Genomic DNA, 16594 nt, shown 5'->3' with positions numbered 1-16594 from the left:
TAGAGTACTATGCATATCTTGGTTGCTCAACAGCTGAAGAGAGTAGTGGTAACATCACAGTCTAGCCAAGACGTTTGTTAAGGGGGACACAAACATAACGCAGAACAAGTCAACCATACTGCTACAATGGAGGTAAAACAAATAATTTATTTAAAAAGAAAGGAAAGTGAAACTTTTAAATATTACCAAAATGCAAATAAAAGGATACATACATTTGCCTAAAAACGTTTTAATTTTTGACTATTTATTTTATGAGGTACACTTTTGCTTTTTTGGGCAGATGTAATTGCTGCTCCATCATTAAGGGCATAAAAGGATTCAAAGTGCTTTTGTAGAAATGGTGTACATCACAGCACAGTGACACACCTAAAAGAACATGACTAGAAGGATGGCAGAAAATAGGCATTCAAAAATGAAAACAGGTTAGACAAGAGTGCACACAAAATTCTGTGTGTGAAATCTGTTTGTTGCTGTTCTACACATGAACTCTGCTTACATATTAGCCTCCTGGAAAAGACTGCGTAGGTCAGAAAATAATCATCTTTTCTGGATAAATCCTGCATGAAATCCAACAGAAGTGTACCTTCTCTCCTGCATATCCCGTTGAAGTCAAGACCCAAAAAATAATTATAGGAAATACAAAACAAGTAAAAATGTATATTAGTCCTCATCAGAAGAGCGATAGTCTGCCTCATCTCTAATTTCCCGATATTTCTTCATGGTTTCTCCTTCAGGATTATACGGTGTCATTTTGATATTCAGTTTTTCTGCTAACTTTTCTGCTGCAAGTTTGGCTTGCATTTCCTAGAATAAAATAAAAAAGATTATTATTCTATAATTTGCAGTTAAAGTGTAATAAATAGCGTCCGGTAACTTATTCTGTTGACCCTTTCATCAACAAATCGTGATAGAAACTCTGCAATTTTAAGACACACTACCTACAAAATTAAACTATTAGTTAAGGTGGTTCCAATAAACAGTGTCCTAAAACAAGCCATTGTTTCAGTCTTCTTTCGGTAATAGACCACTTTATTTGGGTTGCCTTTTCCTGATACAATACTCAATGCTACTGATGTCACAACAATGAAAAGCATTTTTTTCCCACCATTTTACTTCATGCACTTGGGTATTATGTCTGGTGTGTCCTTGCAGAAAGGTGATGCAAGCAGCTGACTCACAAAATTGAAGAAACAGAAGAAAGGAAGAGTATGGCTCTGGCATGCCTTTGTCAAAGCTTTGTTGCAAACATTCTTTCATTTTCATGAAGTATTATACACCTATACATGTACCTTTTCAAGGAGGGAAGGGGGCACCCCCCCGGCATGTCTTTTCAAACTGGCTGTAGCCCCCTACACTACCACCCCAATAATACTGTTATTACTTCTTCCTACTCTATTTGTCTCAATCACAGCCTACTTCCAAAACAAGCTGGAGGCACTACAAGCAAATAAAGAGGTTACATATGGTATCTGGACTCTCCTTGACAGAAGCCTGATAAGCGTGCATATGTTCTAGCAACACAAGTTTTATTTCAAGTAACTGCAGGAGTCCACACACTACAGAAATGGTCAGGCTTCCTGGAGGCAATACGCTGTAAAACACATCCTCTAATGTCTCAGTGGCTGGAAGCATGGTAAATGGTTTTGGCTCTGGAAGGCTCAAATATTCTCTGTATCTTTTTGGGACAACAGAGAATTTCCTAGTTTCTCTTTTGATGTTATCTTTTCTCCTACCGAGAGCATCAATAAATGGGACATCCTTTAAGGGTGAAGCAGAGGAGAGTGCGCCCTTGGTGTCAGAGTCATAGCTGTGGAGTGTGGGGGATATCTGGGAAATATGTCTGTTCATCCACCTCTGAGTCAGACGAATCACAGTCCTCAAAGTGGGAGTAATTTTTTTTTTAAACAGGAGCACCTGACAAAAGTCCAACCTCAAGAAAGTTGGCTTTAAGAATAAGAAAATCCTACGCCAGCTTCCTTAGATCCTGACAGGTGACCACGGATGGAGACGGGTGGAATTTACAGGACTTACAACTACTACAAGTAGAAACAGAGGACACCTTTGAGGCCTCAGGAAGTGTGGAAAGCCTGGACTTTTACCTTGATGCTATGGGCATCTTTATGGAGAAAGACTGGGGGGCTTACTATTGAAATTGCGAAACTGCATCGGTTGATTGGTCACAATGTCAACCCGAAATGTTGAATACGTACCGTCAAAAAGCAGTCAAGTCGAGAATGCATCGACACCCATAGTTTGGCATATTCGACAGAGCAGGAGATGATGCTATACACCTTAACGTACTGCTACACTCTACTGTCAACGGTACAGTTCTTTCACTATGTGGGAGGCTGTGCCCCCCCCCCCCAAATTATATATACCAACTCTGAGATAGCACTACAGTGAGGATATGGGTCAGTTTCTTCTTCCTTACTGAACCGCGATCTCCACTCATTATTATGAACTCAGATAATCAAACTACACTACCCATTCACTGCAGTGTAGTTGATGTTTTCTGGTTTAGCATTCTGCCAACTGGAAACGTGCCTTTCGAACATATGCCGTTCAACTGCAAGCACTTCGCAATTTCAATATTAAATCGAATGGGGGAATAGCATCCTTACTCCTAGAAAGCACAAAACAAACAAGAGAACCAGAAGCCAGCAAGGAGGCATTGGAACTGACCAATGATTGAATATTTTCAACCCTGGAGGACATACCATCATTCAAGTGCAATCCAAAGTGTCAGTGTCAGAGATCTTGGTGTAAACAAGCATTAGTCAGTGGCTGAAAGCAGCACACTGGACCCAAAAGCCTCAAAAGCACAGGGGGACTTTTGGACTCAAAGTCTATAGCCTCCAAGTATTCCTTCTGTTGAAGGCACTTCTTAGTTGCCTTATATTTTCTCAGCAGGGTGTCTGTGGAAGGTGGTGGTCATGGACAAGGCAATCAGTTTTTCTTGTTTGATATGATTATGAAAAAGATTTCCCTCTCCCATTATGGCCTTCTTACTGAACAGGATGTAGGAGACAAGAAGCAATGTCATGCCTGCCTCTGGACAAAACAAGCAGTGAATACGGAAGCCCTTGTATGGATTTTTTTCCCACTGGTAATGCAAATATTTGGCTTGGTAACCTTTGGCATCCAGTGCTCCTAATGGCTGCAAAATTCCTATAAGCAGCACATGTTTAAAATACAAAATGTTTTCCCAATGGCATACTCATCTGCCTACTGTGGAAGCAAGACCAAACTGATGGACAAACAAGACAATGAAAGATGCATCAATACACTGTTTCTGTAGTTAAGAATGAACTAAGGATGGGTGGAGGGGGTAGATGCCCCTCTGATGCCATACACTTGCTAACATACATATGGAATGGTACCATGAGAGACAAGAGTGCTTAGCACTGGAGTTTGCGCTGGGCTTCAAGCCTTCTGCGTAAGAAGTCTTAAATGTCAAGACTACTGCAACAGTAAACCCTACAGTGAAAATGTCATCTTAACAAGGATACAGAAGACAAAAGCGGGGTACAGCAAGGCAAAAAAATGATGAAGAACTTTGCCAGAAAACAATACATTAAGAAAGAAGAAGTGATCTTGGCATGTACACTCTCAAAGAAAAGAAGGCAAAGGAGAATGCAGAACTTAAATTAAATGGATACCCCTGACATACTTAAGTAGGTACTATTTTTCAGACCTATAAGAACAAAATGGCTTGGCTGCAGTAGACCAGCATGGCTTACAGGAAACCAAGGAAGTATTATTTCAATGAAAGAGTGACAGATGACTGAACAGTCTTCATGAAGAGAACTCAGCCAAAAACAGTGAGAACATTTAAAAATGCATGTCAGATACAAGACACTTCTTAAAAGGCATGCAGGAAAAGGGAATGGCTGACTGTTAATCTGCAGATTATTCTATAAGAAGCGAGTCAAAATAGACTAGCAGCTCTCATCCACCACAAAAATCATTCTTAATCTGTCTAGAAAGCCTGAGTTGTGATGACATGTGGCAGTGCTAAAGGGAGAGCATGTCAGTAAGTAGCAGAAAGAGGACAGTCCTTCAGTATCTTTCTGCAACAGCCAAATACAGTATCCTGTTGGTCCCACTAGAAGGAAATAAACCACTTTACGAAACAAACAAATCCTTCTTAACTAGGCAGATGACTGACAATCTGCTTGACTGAAATGAAAAGATGCTTAGAAACACCAGTGTAACAATTATATGTAAAAAGACAGTTTTGGCTATCCTGTAAGAAAGTTTCATCTCCAATGTCTCTAGACTCTTAAATGTAATATAGATAGGGAGAATTCTGCAAGATTCAATGTGAAATTCAGGTCTGAAAAAGGCTAGGATGAAGGAACCACTAGAAATCAGTCAAGTAAAGCAGGATGGGAGGCTTTGCTTAGGAAGATTGGATTATTTTTCTACATCTTGTTTATTTGAGCCTCCTTTCCACAATATCTAACATATCCCACTGCCACTCCCTGGCAAATTGCAGAGGTAGGTGTGTTCTGATACAGCACCTCCCCCATTTTTTTAATTTAATTAATATTTTTGTTTACTGGGTTAGACCCATTAAACTGGTAGCCTCTTTTTAGGGGAGACCCGAGGTGGAAAAGTAGACTTCAAGAAAACAACTACTAGTCATGTGATTTCATATAGTGGATTTTAAATACTGTGTGTGTGCGTGTGTGTGCGCATGTATTTTATCTGAAAAAGTCTTATTGTATAAAGATGAAAGCACTCATCTGTTTAACAAACTCTGACTTACAGTGGCTTATAAGCTTTCTTGGATTTTAAAAGTTTAGTTGGTAACTGTGAGAAAAGAAAATGTATTTGTGGTGAAATGGGGCATGAAGAAAATAATGTGAACTAAAATGTGAAAAAAAAGAGCATTTATAGATGGACTGTAAGGAAAATACAGAAGATAAGAAGAAAGGGGAAGGAACGTGTGGGAAGGAACAAGAGGTAGAACAAGGCGGTATAGAAGGTCAAGAGCAGGAAGATCAGATGATAAACAATGAGACAGGAGAAGATGCAAAAGATAAAAGGATAGAAACAGAAGGGTACGGTAAATGTAGAAACAAGTGATGCAGAAGATATAATATAGAGAGTGGTTAAGGGAAAGAAAGGTTCCATTAGGAAAAGGGTAAAAGGAAACATTCAACAGCGCAGGTATAAAAGAAACAAAGGTAAATGGTAGAAGAGAAAATACAACATGAGAATTTTAGCAATAAAGGAGAACAGTATAAAGAATATTAGAAGATTGGGTGTACTGGAAATGTTCATATCACTTCATATGGATATTATACTTGAAGATACAAGAATGTTGACAGAATGAGAGTTTACAAGCAGAAAAATAATGGGGAGGTGAGATTACTTGGAATACAGAAAAAGAAACATGGTCAGGTATAGGAATGTTACATAGAAATTCATCAGGAGTTTTGGATCATCTTTTAGTGATACTGGGTAGAATAACAGTGGTAGACATGAAGTGGAAAAAGCTGGTTTATACAATTATTGCAGTTTATGCATATGTTACAAAAGAGGTTATGTTCAAAAGAATTTCAGATTATATACGTGTGAACATGGAGATACTAGTGGAAGATTTTAGAAAAAACACATGTATATGAGACAATAAAAAGTAGAATTGCAGAAAGTAATTTAAGAACAAAGACTGAATATTTAATTTTTTCAGAAGGAATAAAAGTTATGTAAAATAGGTAAAGGCATTAAAGATTAAATGAAAAGGATTTAGATAAGAAAGGTAGAGAAGGGGTTAAGCAATTATGGAAAGATCATGTATATATGAGAGTTTTACAAAACTCGATGTTTTGGTGGAGGAGTTTTACAGAAAAATGAATATTTTTTGAAATGGCAAGTTTAAGAAGAAAAGAGGAGAAGAAAAAATATAATGAAGTAAGAATTGACGCATTTAAAAAGTTAGTAAGAAATAAAGAATTTACTGAAAGAGAAAGAAAGATATATTAAATTATCAAGAGGAGTTTAAAAATCTGTTGTTTAAACAAAAGTATTTTACAATGGAAAAAGGAAGAGGTACCATCTTATTTAAAAAAAATAGTTAAAGAAAACTGAAGTGAAATAAGAGGAGAAAATGTTAAAAATCAACAAGATATAATGAATGTATGAAAATACATAGAAAAGACATTTTAAAAAACAAGATGGAAATAAAACAAAAGTGGAAAGTTAAAAAATAAAGACAACAAAGAGTTAGAAAAAGAAATAGTGGAAGAAGTAAGTAAAGTATTAAATGACAGTATACGTGGAATCGGCCACAGGACTGGATGGGACTGAATATTTATATATTATATATACACGTATCACACACATCATAAACATATATATCATATATACATACATACACACACAAGACAGATCAGATTGGCAGAAGTATTTTGTGGAAGTATTAAATGAATGGTTAGAGCAAGGTGTTGGAGAAAAAGAATTGTGTTGGAGCTATGAAGTTTATATGGAAAAAGGGGAAAAGGAGGACTTAAGAAACTGGAGACAGATAAGTGTTAAACAACGCATACATTTTTATGGATAGTAGGGGAGGCATTAAAGTAAATAAAATAAAATATTAAAAGACACAATATTTAGGAAAAAGGAAGTCAAGAATTACTGACAGAAATTGAAGATGAAAATTAATAGAAGTCTGAAGTTAAAATTATGACAGGCAATTTGAGCAAAGCATTTGACAGCATGAAACTCTAATGGAAATAATCCTAGATCCTGGATTTGTTCCCGTGCATTCAGTACATCAGGCAACGAGCACCCTTCAGCACTCATTCTTTCCATAGCAGGTATGGGTTTTACAGGATCAGGTTGCAAGCCCGAGGCGTGACCCTCCTCAGAAGGTGCATCGCACACACACACTCACACCTAGGGCCAATTTAGGGCGTCCAATCCACCTACTGCATGTCTTTGGAATGTGGGAGGAATCCGGAACACCCAGAGGAAATCCACACAAACGCAGGGAGGACATGCAGACTCCAATGGATATAATGAAAGATTATAATCAGTGAGAAAATAATAAAAAATGTTTGTTTCAGTGCACGAAAATAAAGTGAAAGTAGTAGTGAATAGTTGGTTAATCAATACATAGATACAATAAGTGGTAAATGACAGGGATACCCAGTGAGTATTATTCTATTTGCATTGACTATAAATGCAGTTGTTAGTAAGACAAATACATCACTAAGAATAGCAGAATACAAGACTATAGACGGAATTTTAAGTGCCAGTTATGTTTTCTTGTGCAGTTTTAATGACAAAAAAAAAAAAAAAAAAAAAAAAAAAAAAAAAAGAATGGATGGAGATCGTTTGTTTGCGTCTGTTTAATAATGAAAGAAAAATATAAGGAAATATGGGATAGGATGAGTACATTGAAAATGGAAAGAATGCTTGAATGGGCAAAGAGTACCAAGAAAAACATTTTGCTATGGAAAATAATAATATTCAAATATAATGGTATTACTGCATACATCCAGCCACTGGGGATGCACAAGCTAGTGCATTTCTTTGTGCCGGCCCCAAGCCCGGATAAATGGGGAGGGTTGCGTCAGGAAGGGCATCCAGTGTAAAACTTTGCCAAATAATTTCATGTGGACACCAGTAAATATTTCCATACCAGATCGTCGAGGCCCGGGTTAAGAACGACCGCCACCAGTACTGTTAGCCAACAGGGTGCTGGTGGAAATTGGGCTACTGTTGGCCGAAGTAGGAGAAGAGGCGGAAGGCATGGCCGAAGGCAGGAAGAGAGGAGAAAGGCTAGGACTGTGGTAGTGAGGGTCAGAACTTTGAATGTTGGCAGTATGACTGGTATAGGGAGAGAGCTAGCTGATATGATGGACAGAAGGAAGGTTGGTATATTGTATGTGCAAGAGACCAGATGGAAGGGGAGTAAGGCTAGGTGTATCAGAGGTGGGTTCAAATTGTTTTACCATGGTGTGGATGGCAGGAGAAATGGAGTAGGAGTTATTCTGAAGGAACAGTATTCTAAGAGTGTTTTGGAGGTGAAAAGAGTGTCGGATAGAGTGATGTTTATGAAGCTGGAAATTGATGGTGTAGTGATGAATGTTGTTGGTGCATATGCTCCACAAGTTGGGTGTGCAATGGATGAGAAAGAAAAATTTTGGAGTGAATTGGATGAAGCGGTGATGACTGTACCCAAGTGTGAGAGAGTGGTGACTGGAGCAGATTTCAATGGGCATGTTTGGTGAAGAGAACGGAGGGGATGAGGAATTGATGGGTAGGTATGGTGTTAAACAAAGGAATGCAGAAGGTCAGATGGTAGTGGATTTTGTGAAAAGGAGGGACATGCCTGGTGAATACATATTTTAACAAGAGGGAGGAGCATAGGGTGACATACAAGGGTGGAGGAAGATGCACACAGGTGGATTATATCTTATGTAGGAGGGCCAGTTTTAAGGAAATTGGAGACTGTAAAGTGGTGACCGGGGAAAGTGTAGTTAGGCAGCATAGGATGGTGGTTTGTAGGATGATGTTGGTGATCAAGAAGAGGAGGAGGAGTATAAGGGCAGCACCAAGGATCAAATTGTGGAAATTGAAAAAGGGTAATTGTGAGGTGGAGTTCAGGGATGAGTTAAGACAGGCACTGTGTGGCAGTGAAGAGTTACCAAATAGCTGGGTAACTACAGCAGAGCTAGTAAGGGAGACGGCTAGAAAGGTGCTTGGAATGACATCTGGACAGAGGAAGGACGACAAGGAGACATGGTGGTGGAATGAGGAAGTACAGGAGAGTATACAGAGAAAGAGGTTGTCAAAGAAAAAGTGGGATTGTCAGAGAGATGAAGAAAGCAGACAGGAGTATAAGGAGATGAGGTGCATGGCAAAGAGAGGTGGTGAAGGCTAAGGATAAGGCATATGAAGAGTTGTATGAAAGGTTGGACACTAAGGAGGGAGAAAAGGACCTGTACCGATTGGCTAGACAGAGGGACCGAGCTAGGAAACATGTGCAGCAGGTAAAGGTGATGAAGGATAATGAGGGGAAACATACTCACAAGCGAGGAGAGTGTGTTGAGGAGATGGAAAGAGTACTTTGAGGGGTTGATGAATGAAGAGAATGAGAGGGAGAGAAGGTTGGATGATGTAGGGATAGTGAATCATGAAGTACAATGGATTAGTAAGGATAGCTATGAAGAGGATGAAGAATGGAAAGGCTGTTGGCCCAGATGACATACCTGTGGAAGCATGGAAGTGTTTACGAGAAATGGCAGTGGAGTGTTTAACCAGACTGTTTAATGAAATCTTGGAAAGTGAGGGGGTACCGATTTTTAAGAATAAGGGTGATGTGCAGAGCTGTAGTAATTACAGAGGATTAAATTGATCAGACACAGCATGAAGTTATGGGAAAGAGTAGTGAAAGCTAGGTTAAGAAGGGACGTGATGATTAGTGATCAGCAGTATGGTTTCATGCCGGGAAAGAGCACTACAGATACAATGTTTGCTCTGAGAGTATTGATGGAGAAGTACAGAGAATGTCAGAAGGAGTTGCATTGTGCTTTTGTAGACTTGGAGAAAGCATAGGACAGGGTGCCTAGAGAGGAGTTGTGGTATTGTATGAGGAAGTCAGGAGTGTCAAAGAAGTATGCAAGAGTGGTACAGGATATGTACAGAGGGTAGTGTGACAGCGGTGAGGTCTGCTGTGGGAGTGACGGATGCGTTTAAGGTGGAGGTGGGGTTACATTAAGGATCAGCTCTGAGCCCTTTCTTATTTGCAATGGTGATGGACAGGTTGACAGATGAGATCAGACAGGAGTCCCCGTGGACTATGATGTTTGCAGATGACATTGTGATCTGTAGTGAGAGTAGGGAACAGGTGGAGGAGACCCTGGAGAGATGGAGATATGCTCTAGAGAGAAGAGGAATGAAGGTCAGCAGGACTAAGACAGAATATATGTGTGTGAATGAGAGGGAGGATACAGGAATGGTGAGGATGCAAGGAGTAGAGGTGGCGAAGGTGGATGAGTTTAAATACTTGGGGTCAATAGTTCAGAGTAACGGTGAGTGTGGAAGAGAGGTGAAGAAGAGAGTACAGGATGGATGGAGTGGGTGAAGTGTGTCAGGAGTGATTTGTGACAGACGAGTACCTATAAGAGTGAAAGGGAAGGTCTACAAGAGGGTAGTGAGACCAGCTATGTTATATGGGTTGGAGACAGTGGCAGTGACAAAAAGGCAGGAGTTTGAGCTGGATGTGGCAGAGTTAAAGATGTTAAGATTTGCACTGGGTGAGACAAGGGTGGACAGGATTAGGAATAAGTATATTAGAGGGTCAGCCCAGGTTGGAAGGTTTGGAGACAAAGCCAGAGAGGCAAGATTACGTTGGTTTGGACATGTGCTAAGGAGAACAGCTAGAGCATAAAAAATAAAAGCTACAGAAGGCGAAATTAGAGTGGTGTAAAAGTATTTAGAATGTAGAGATTTTGTATGGAGATCATCCATAAAGAAGTTCCCAGTAAAAGTGAATATGCCATATAAAACAGAAAAAAAGAATATGTAATTATTGTGGTGAACTTGAAACAACATTTTTAAGATGTAAAAGGCTGAAGCAATTATTTGAAAAATTATGTGAAAATATGGTTGTGGAAGGTATTAAACGAATGAACGATATAAATATGGATATGATAGAATATGGTTATCATGGTGATGAAGGAAAAGATGCAAAGAAAATACATAGAAAGATGTTTTATATAATAAGGACTATATGAGACTAAAGATTAAATGAGATAAAATTTAAAAAATGATGCTGTCAGAAATATTGAAAACAATATGATTTTGGTTGTGGAAAAAAATGGAATGTATTTACAAATTTAGGTAAATGATAGAATAGGGGCACAAAAAGATGTAAATTGCAAATAAGGAATAATATGTAAATATAACAGATATGGTATTTAATAAGGGACCCCTACTCTCTTTGATAAGTGCTGTGGGATCTTTTACACCCACCATAACTACCACCAACTTCAGCAGATGGGATCTCAGTTTAATGTCTCGTTTGAACGATGACATGCAGGCATGCAAGCAACCCCCCCCCCTTATGCTACACTGCAAAGTAAGCAATCAACCTACCTGATGTGGGAACAGAAACCACAGCCTTCTGCATCATAAGGGAAGGTTTTGTGTCCTATTGGACTACTTAATCCTTAGCACTTGTACATTGTGTGAGGTACCATCAATCAGATTCACGTGCATGCACCACCACACCCACGTACTCCACAAGATATCATCTGAGCTGCCTTCACATGTGTGTGCTTGCACTCGTGCCCTCGGCTTCCACCCAAGGACATAGTCAAGCAAGAAATCTACTCTCCTACCCCTCACCACCCCAGAAGAGTAAGGTGGCATTCAAGCTGACTATCTTCCCCACAGTGATCTCCTTCCATGCCTAGACCCACTACTTTAACTTGGATCAGCTGAAAAACAGGCAGGACTTCATCCCTCTGCTTGTGGGAAATAAAAGAGCCAAAGTAGCTGGGATCAGCCAATCTGAAACGGAGATGTTCTAAACTTGATACACAGGTAGACGTCCTGCATGTCCACACAGCACACCCAATACCCACTGGACAGAAAGCAAATTAAGTGACTACAGGAAAGTATCCAAATTTCCTGAATGTGATGAAATGGTTTATATTACTGAGGCCTAGTACAGGCATCATGCCAGTGGTGTGAGGAAGAACTTGTACTCTGGGTTCAGTGCTTTACTGAAGCAGGTGAGAAAACTAACTTAATAGTGTGAATCAAAATGCAGCAATAACGGCACTAACATATGCAACTAAATACAAGCCAGTGCTAACTGCAGACAAAGAGCCTATGTCCAGTAAATCTAAGTCACCTTCATTAGGACTTTTGTCATGAAATGAAAATCAGCAGGCTAGGATGAGGACAAGATGCCACACACTGACCACACATACCAAACAGGAACAAGCTGACTTAAGCAACACAAAAAAGTGACAATAGAAGCAAAATCAGGAAAATCAAAAGCCAGAACTCACTATCACACCATATCTGATAATTATGTTAATTGATGAAGTGCTTTTGTCTCTGGACATTTTTAACAACGAGATTTCAAATTGTTAAAAATGTTTCCCTTTAAATACATTTAATTAACACCATTTGGTACAGGTTCAAATGAAATTATGTACTTACTATGAAGCTGGATCCTCTTCATTCAAGTCAGTCTAATATGACAGTTGCAGCCTCTCCTCAGATTCAATCTGGCCATTAGCTAGTGATCTAGTGCCTCAGACTCCTACAAAATATCTCATAATCCCCTTAGAGCCTCCACTTCAGATGTGAGAGGTAGTGGTATCTTTTAAGAGAGGTTAGAGCTGGCATAATGGTCAAGGTCTTTACATCACAAACACAAGGTGAAAGGGTTTGGTTCTAACGTCTGGTTATTGGCTAGGCTTATAACAGTCTCCAGACTGACAGCTTAGTATTTACCTATGAACCTATGAGACTGCTGCCTAGTGCACACATGTAACAGGAGAATAGTAAAGTTATTCTGAGAAACAGAAACATGGCCATTTGGACATGGAGGGAGGTATGTCTTACTGGATGGATATGGGTTAAAAGGATCCAGTCTTAGGTTAAATACAACTTTCACATGCTACTTCGACATCCAATCTGACAGATGGGACAAAATCCTAAGCTATTAGAGATCCCAGGAGGAAACATGACAAGATATTTCTAAGTCCTGGAAATAATGTCCAGTTTATAATGTTCGGAAAATATGTGCAGTGTAGGCCACGTGGCTGCTGCACAAATAACGGTGGAAGTTCTGAAAAAGGCTGTAGATGCTGCCACAGACATTGTGAAATGGGCCTTAGGTTTTGGATAGCCATCTGGACCAAACTTGCTTACAGATGTTGGAGCCCATTCCCTTAAGAGCAAAAGGGACAAAGAAATGGGTGTTCTTAAAGTTTTGGTTTCTGTGCAAGTAGAATCTGATTTACCTGCAGACATTTAAGGTGTGCAGTAGATACTCCCTTTGTTGGAATAATTTTAAAACACTGGAACACTGACGGTGTACAGATGGGTTAGTTTCTTGTGAAAGACCAAGCAGTACAGAATACAAAGCACATAATTCTAAAAATTCATCTGATGTAGTAGTTAAGTAGTCACCGAAAAAAGTGTGTTCCCAAGATAAAGACTTCAGGTCAGCAGATGAAGCTGGTTTGAATGGAAGCTTTGCCAGTGCCTCCAAAAATAAATTTCAATCTCAGGAATAAATAGGGTACTTGCAGGGCTGGAAAGGAAGGATCACTTCTTTGAGGAAAGCCTTGCACACCTTATGAGAGACCAAGGTATTGTTTTGGTATCCCAGATGATAATTGGAGATGGCAGCTAACTGCACTGTGATGGTAGATTAGCTGGTACCTGCTCTGAATAACAGAGAAAATGTAAAATATCCCCAACAGAATACAGATCAAATTCTTGGCTAGCAGCCCAAAGAGAGAGATACGTTTCCATTTATTCTTCTAAATCTTTTGAGTAGACTGTTTTTGAGAAGTAGACAAAATGTGGACGACATTCTCTGAAAGGCAAGTACATCTGGCCAATAGTGAAAATGTAGAAACCATGCAGTTAGCTTGAGGTTCCGAAGGTCTAGGTGAGGCTGCCTGCAGCGGTGTGAAAAGATTCAGCAGTGGATCTATAAGCCAAGGGGACTTCATCCAGTTAGGCCTGTGCACAAAACTCAGTATGGGCCAGCACAGAACACTGAATTACTTGTGTTTTGCAAGTTGATGCCTTCTGTAGAAACTTGGGTATTAGGGCTAGGAGGGGGAAAGGCGTAAAGAAAATTAGGAAACCACTGGCAGACAACAGCATCCCTGGATGATTGTCCCTCTAGCAGAACTAAGATGAAGTAGCTTCTGCACTAGGTGTTGGAGTGAGAAGTAACAGTCGGAGTAAGGCCGTCTCCAGTAACTGAATTTCTTCAGCCACTACCAGATTGAGAGATCACTGGAGACATTACTTTAGACCTGCTCAGCTTGTCTGCAAGCTTCCCTCGAATGTACATTGTCACTAGAAGGGAAAGCAAATCCAAAGCCCACTACCATTCTCTTATAACTTCTCTACAAAAGGGTAAGATTTGTTTTCTCCCCATTTGTTGATGTTCCAAACTACTGACATGTTTGTCCAATCGTATGTCCATCATTTCCAATGGCAAGAGGTCCTGAAATTCATGGAGTTCTAAGAAGGTTGTTCCCATCTTCAGGATGTTAATATGAAGGCTGACCACCAACTCCTTAGACAACCCTTCACTCAAAATTACCCCCTCAACTAAGAAAGGAGGCATCTGTGGTTACTACTGCTGCAGAAGGTGGAACAAAATGGTCTATATGAAGGAATGGGGTCATCAACCACCAGTTTAGATGGTTCCTGCATACAGAGTCAAATGAATGGTAGCTGAAGGGGAGTCAGTCTGACCACTGCATGGATAACATCCATTAAAGAATCCTCATATGAAATCTGGCACAGTGGAACCATGGAAACTGAGGTTGCCATGATGTCCAAAACTTCTAGGACCAGCACCACAGGAGGTTTTCAACAATGATATTTGAATTGGAGTAAAGTCTTTCTGGGGTAATAGACACCCGACATGAACTGCCCAGATGGCATCTAATAAAGCTAATTTGTTGAGTGGGCTGAAGCTGTGCCTTTTGATAGTGTGTGGAAATGCCAAACTCCAAAAGATAGGCAGAGCTGCAAAATGTAGTCTCTGGCCATTAATGATGACTGTTTGTTGCAGCGAGGAGCCACTCTTCTAGGAATGGGAATACATGGATCAGATGAGTCAACTTCCATCACCTTGGTGAAGCCCCGAGGGGCTTTGATGACACTGAAGTTTAAGGCTCTGGAACTGGTAATGACTGTCCCTAATCTAAAACGTGAAGAAACCTCCTAGACTCCTTGGTTGTCTTTATATGAAGGTAGGTATCCTGAAAGTCTATAAAGCACTTCCAGACGTTTGCTTTGACTGACCATTCTGAATGGGTTCTTTTTTATGAACAGGTTTATGCTGCTGAGATCCAGAATTGGCCTAAGGTCCTTCTGCTTTCTGGAAAAAACTCCTGATCCTCTTTGATTTGGTGGGACCTCATGGATGGTCCTTTTTTGAAGGGGTAACAGAAGAGTGGCTCACATTTGATGGGGTGGAAAGTACAGTTGTGTACACTTACCATAAATGTAATGTTAGAGTGTATTCACTGTTGCAGTCATTACATTAGGGTAATCTGCTGGCAGGTTGCCCTCAGTCGGCCTGATAACAAAGTCTTGGGTCCTGCGTCGGTTGCTGTCCCTTCTTCCATGATGTCAGGTCGTCAGGGGTATAAAACATGCAGCCGATGCCATTACATCAGTTTTTCTTGCCCCAGATGTCAGGTGCCCCCCAAATGGGGAGCAAAATAATTAAAAACACAAAAATATACCTCCAAACCAAAGCAAATACACCAAAAAGGCTTTTAAGCATAGTACAAGGAAGTAGAGGTATAGTAAGAGAAAAAAAAGATATACCTCCAAACCAAAGCAAATACACCAAAAAGGCTTTTAAGCATAGTAAAAGGAAGTAGAGGTATAGTAAAAAACAGGGGGCTGGTGGGAGGGTAACCAGGACTGCAACAGTGAATACACTCGAACATCTACATTTATGGTAAGTGTACCCAACTGTACTATGTTCTTCGTGTTTCACTGTTGCAGTCATTACATTTGGGTGGATTCCCAAAGCTATGTTTGGGAGGATGGATTTATACAGCATTAGCACCAGCTATAAGGCCCTGCACAACAGCAGTGGCAAAGCCAGCTCTGGATTAAGAGAAAATTGGTAAGTGATCATGCTTGGTGAAAGTATGAACTGAACTCCAGGTAGCAGCTTCTAGAATATCCCTGGTACGAACACCTCTGAGAAAGGCTGTTGAAGTAGAGGCAGCCCTGGTGGAATGAGATCTGATCCCCCGGGGGATTGGTTTTCCATGGTGCTTATAAGAGAAATTAATACAATGGCTTATCCATCTAGAAATGGTTTGCTTTGAAATAGCCTTCCCCTCTGCCCCTGCAGGAAATGCTACCAGCAGTTGTTCAGATTTTCTTCAAGATTTAGTCCTGTCCAAGTAGAATCCAAGTTGTCCGTGTACATCCAATGAATGCAGAATCCGCTCCCCCTTGTTCTGTGGATTGGGAAAGAAAGTTGGCAAAAGAATGAACTGATTAAGAGCCACACTGGATACTACCTTGGGCATGAATGATGGATTGGTCCTGAGTGACACCCTGTCTGCATGAAAGATGATGAAAGGCTCCACTGCCATAAGGGACTGTAATTCAGATACCCCTCTAGCTGAAGTGATTGCTAAAAGGAAAGCGGTTTTCCAGGAAAGAAATTTTAAGTCTGCAGTAGCAGCTGGCTCGAAAGGAGGTAGAGTGAGTTTCTCCAATACAAAGTTAAGGTCTCAGGCAGGGGCTGGAGCTCTCCTGGGTGGTCTCAAGTTTTTGGCCCCTCTGAGATACTGCTTTAGAAGAGGATGAGAGAAGGGGGGGTTCTGTGTTGTAA

The 16594-nt window shown here is 40.2% G+C and overlaps 1 protein-coding gene across 1 annotated transcript in view; it reads right to left on the bottom strand.

The window, feature by feature from the left end:
• Nucleotides 1-127: 127 nt before the first annotated feature.
• The window catches only part of LOC122807818 (myocardial zonula adherens protein-like), a 1184151-nt gene continuing 1167684 nt past the window's right edge, over nt 128-16594 (bottom strand). The window contains exon 16 of the mRNA XM_044078905.1: nt 128-804. Coding sequence (XP_043934840.1) covers nt 661-804 — 144 coding nt within the window. The 3' untranslated portion in view covers nt 128-660. The remainder of the gene's footprint in view (nt 805-16594) is intronic.

The sequence above is a fragment of the Protopterus annectens genome, chromosome 7.part1 (assembly GCF_019279795.1).
Source record: "Protopterus annectens isolate FY-2018-M chromosome 7.part1, PAN1.0, whole genome shotgun sequence".
In the NCBI taxonomy this organism is placed as follows: Eukaryota; Metazoa; Chordata; order Ceratodontiformes; family Protopteridae; genus Protopterus; species Protopterus annectens.
This window is presented reverse-complemented; position numbering and strand designations above follow the sequence as displayed.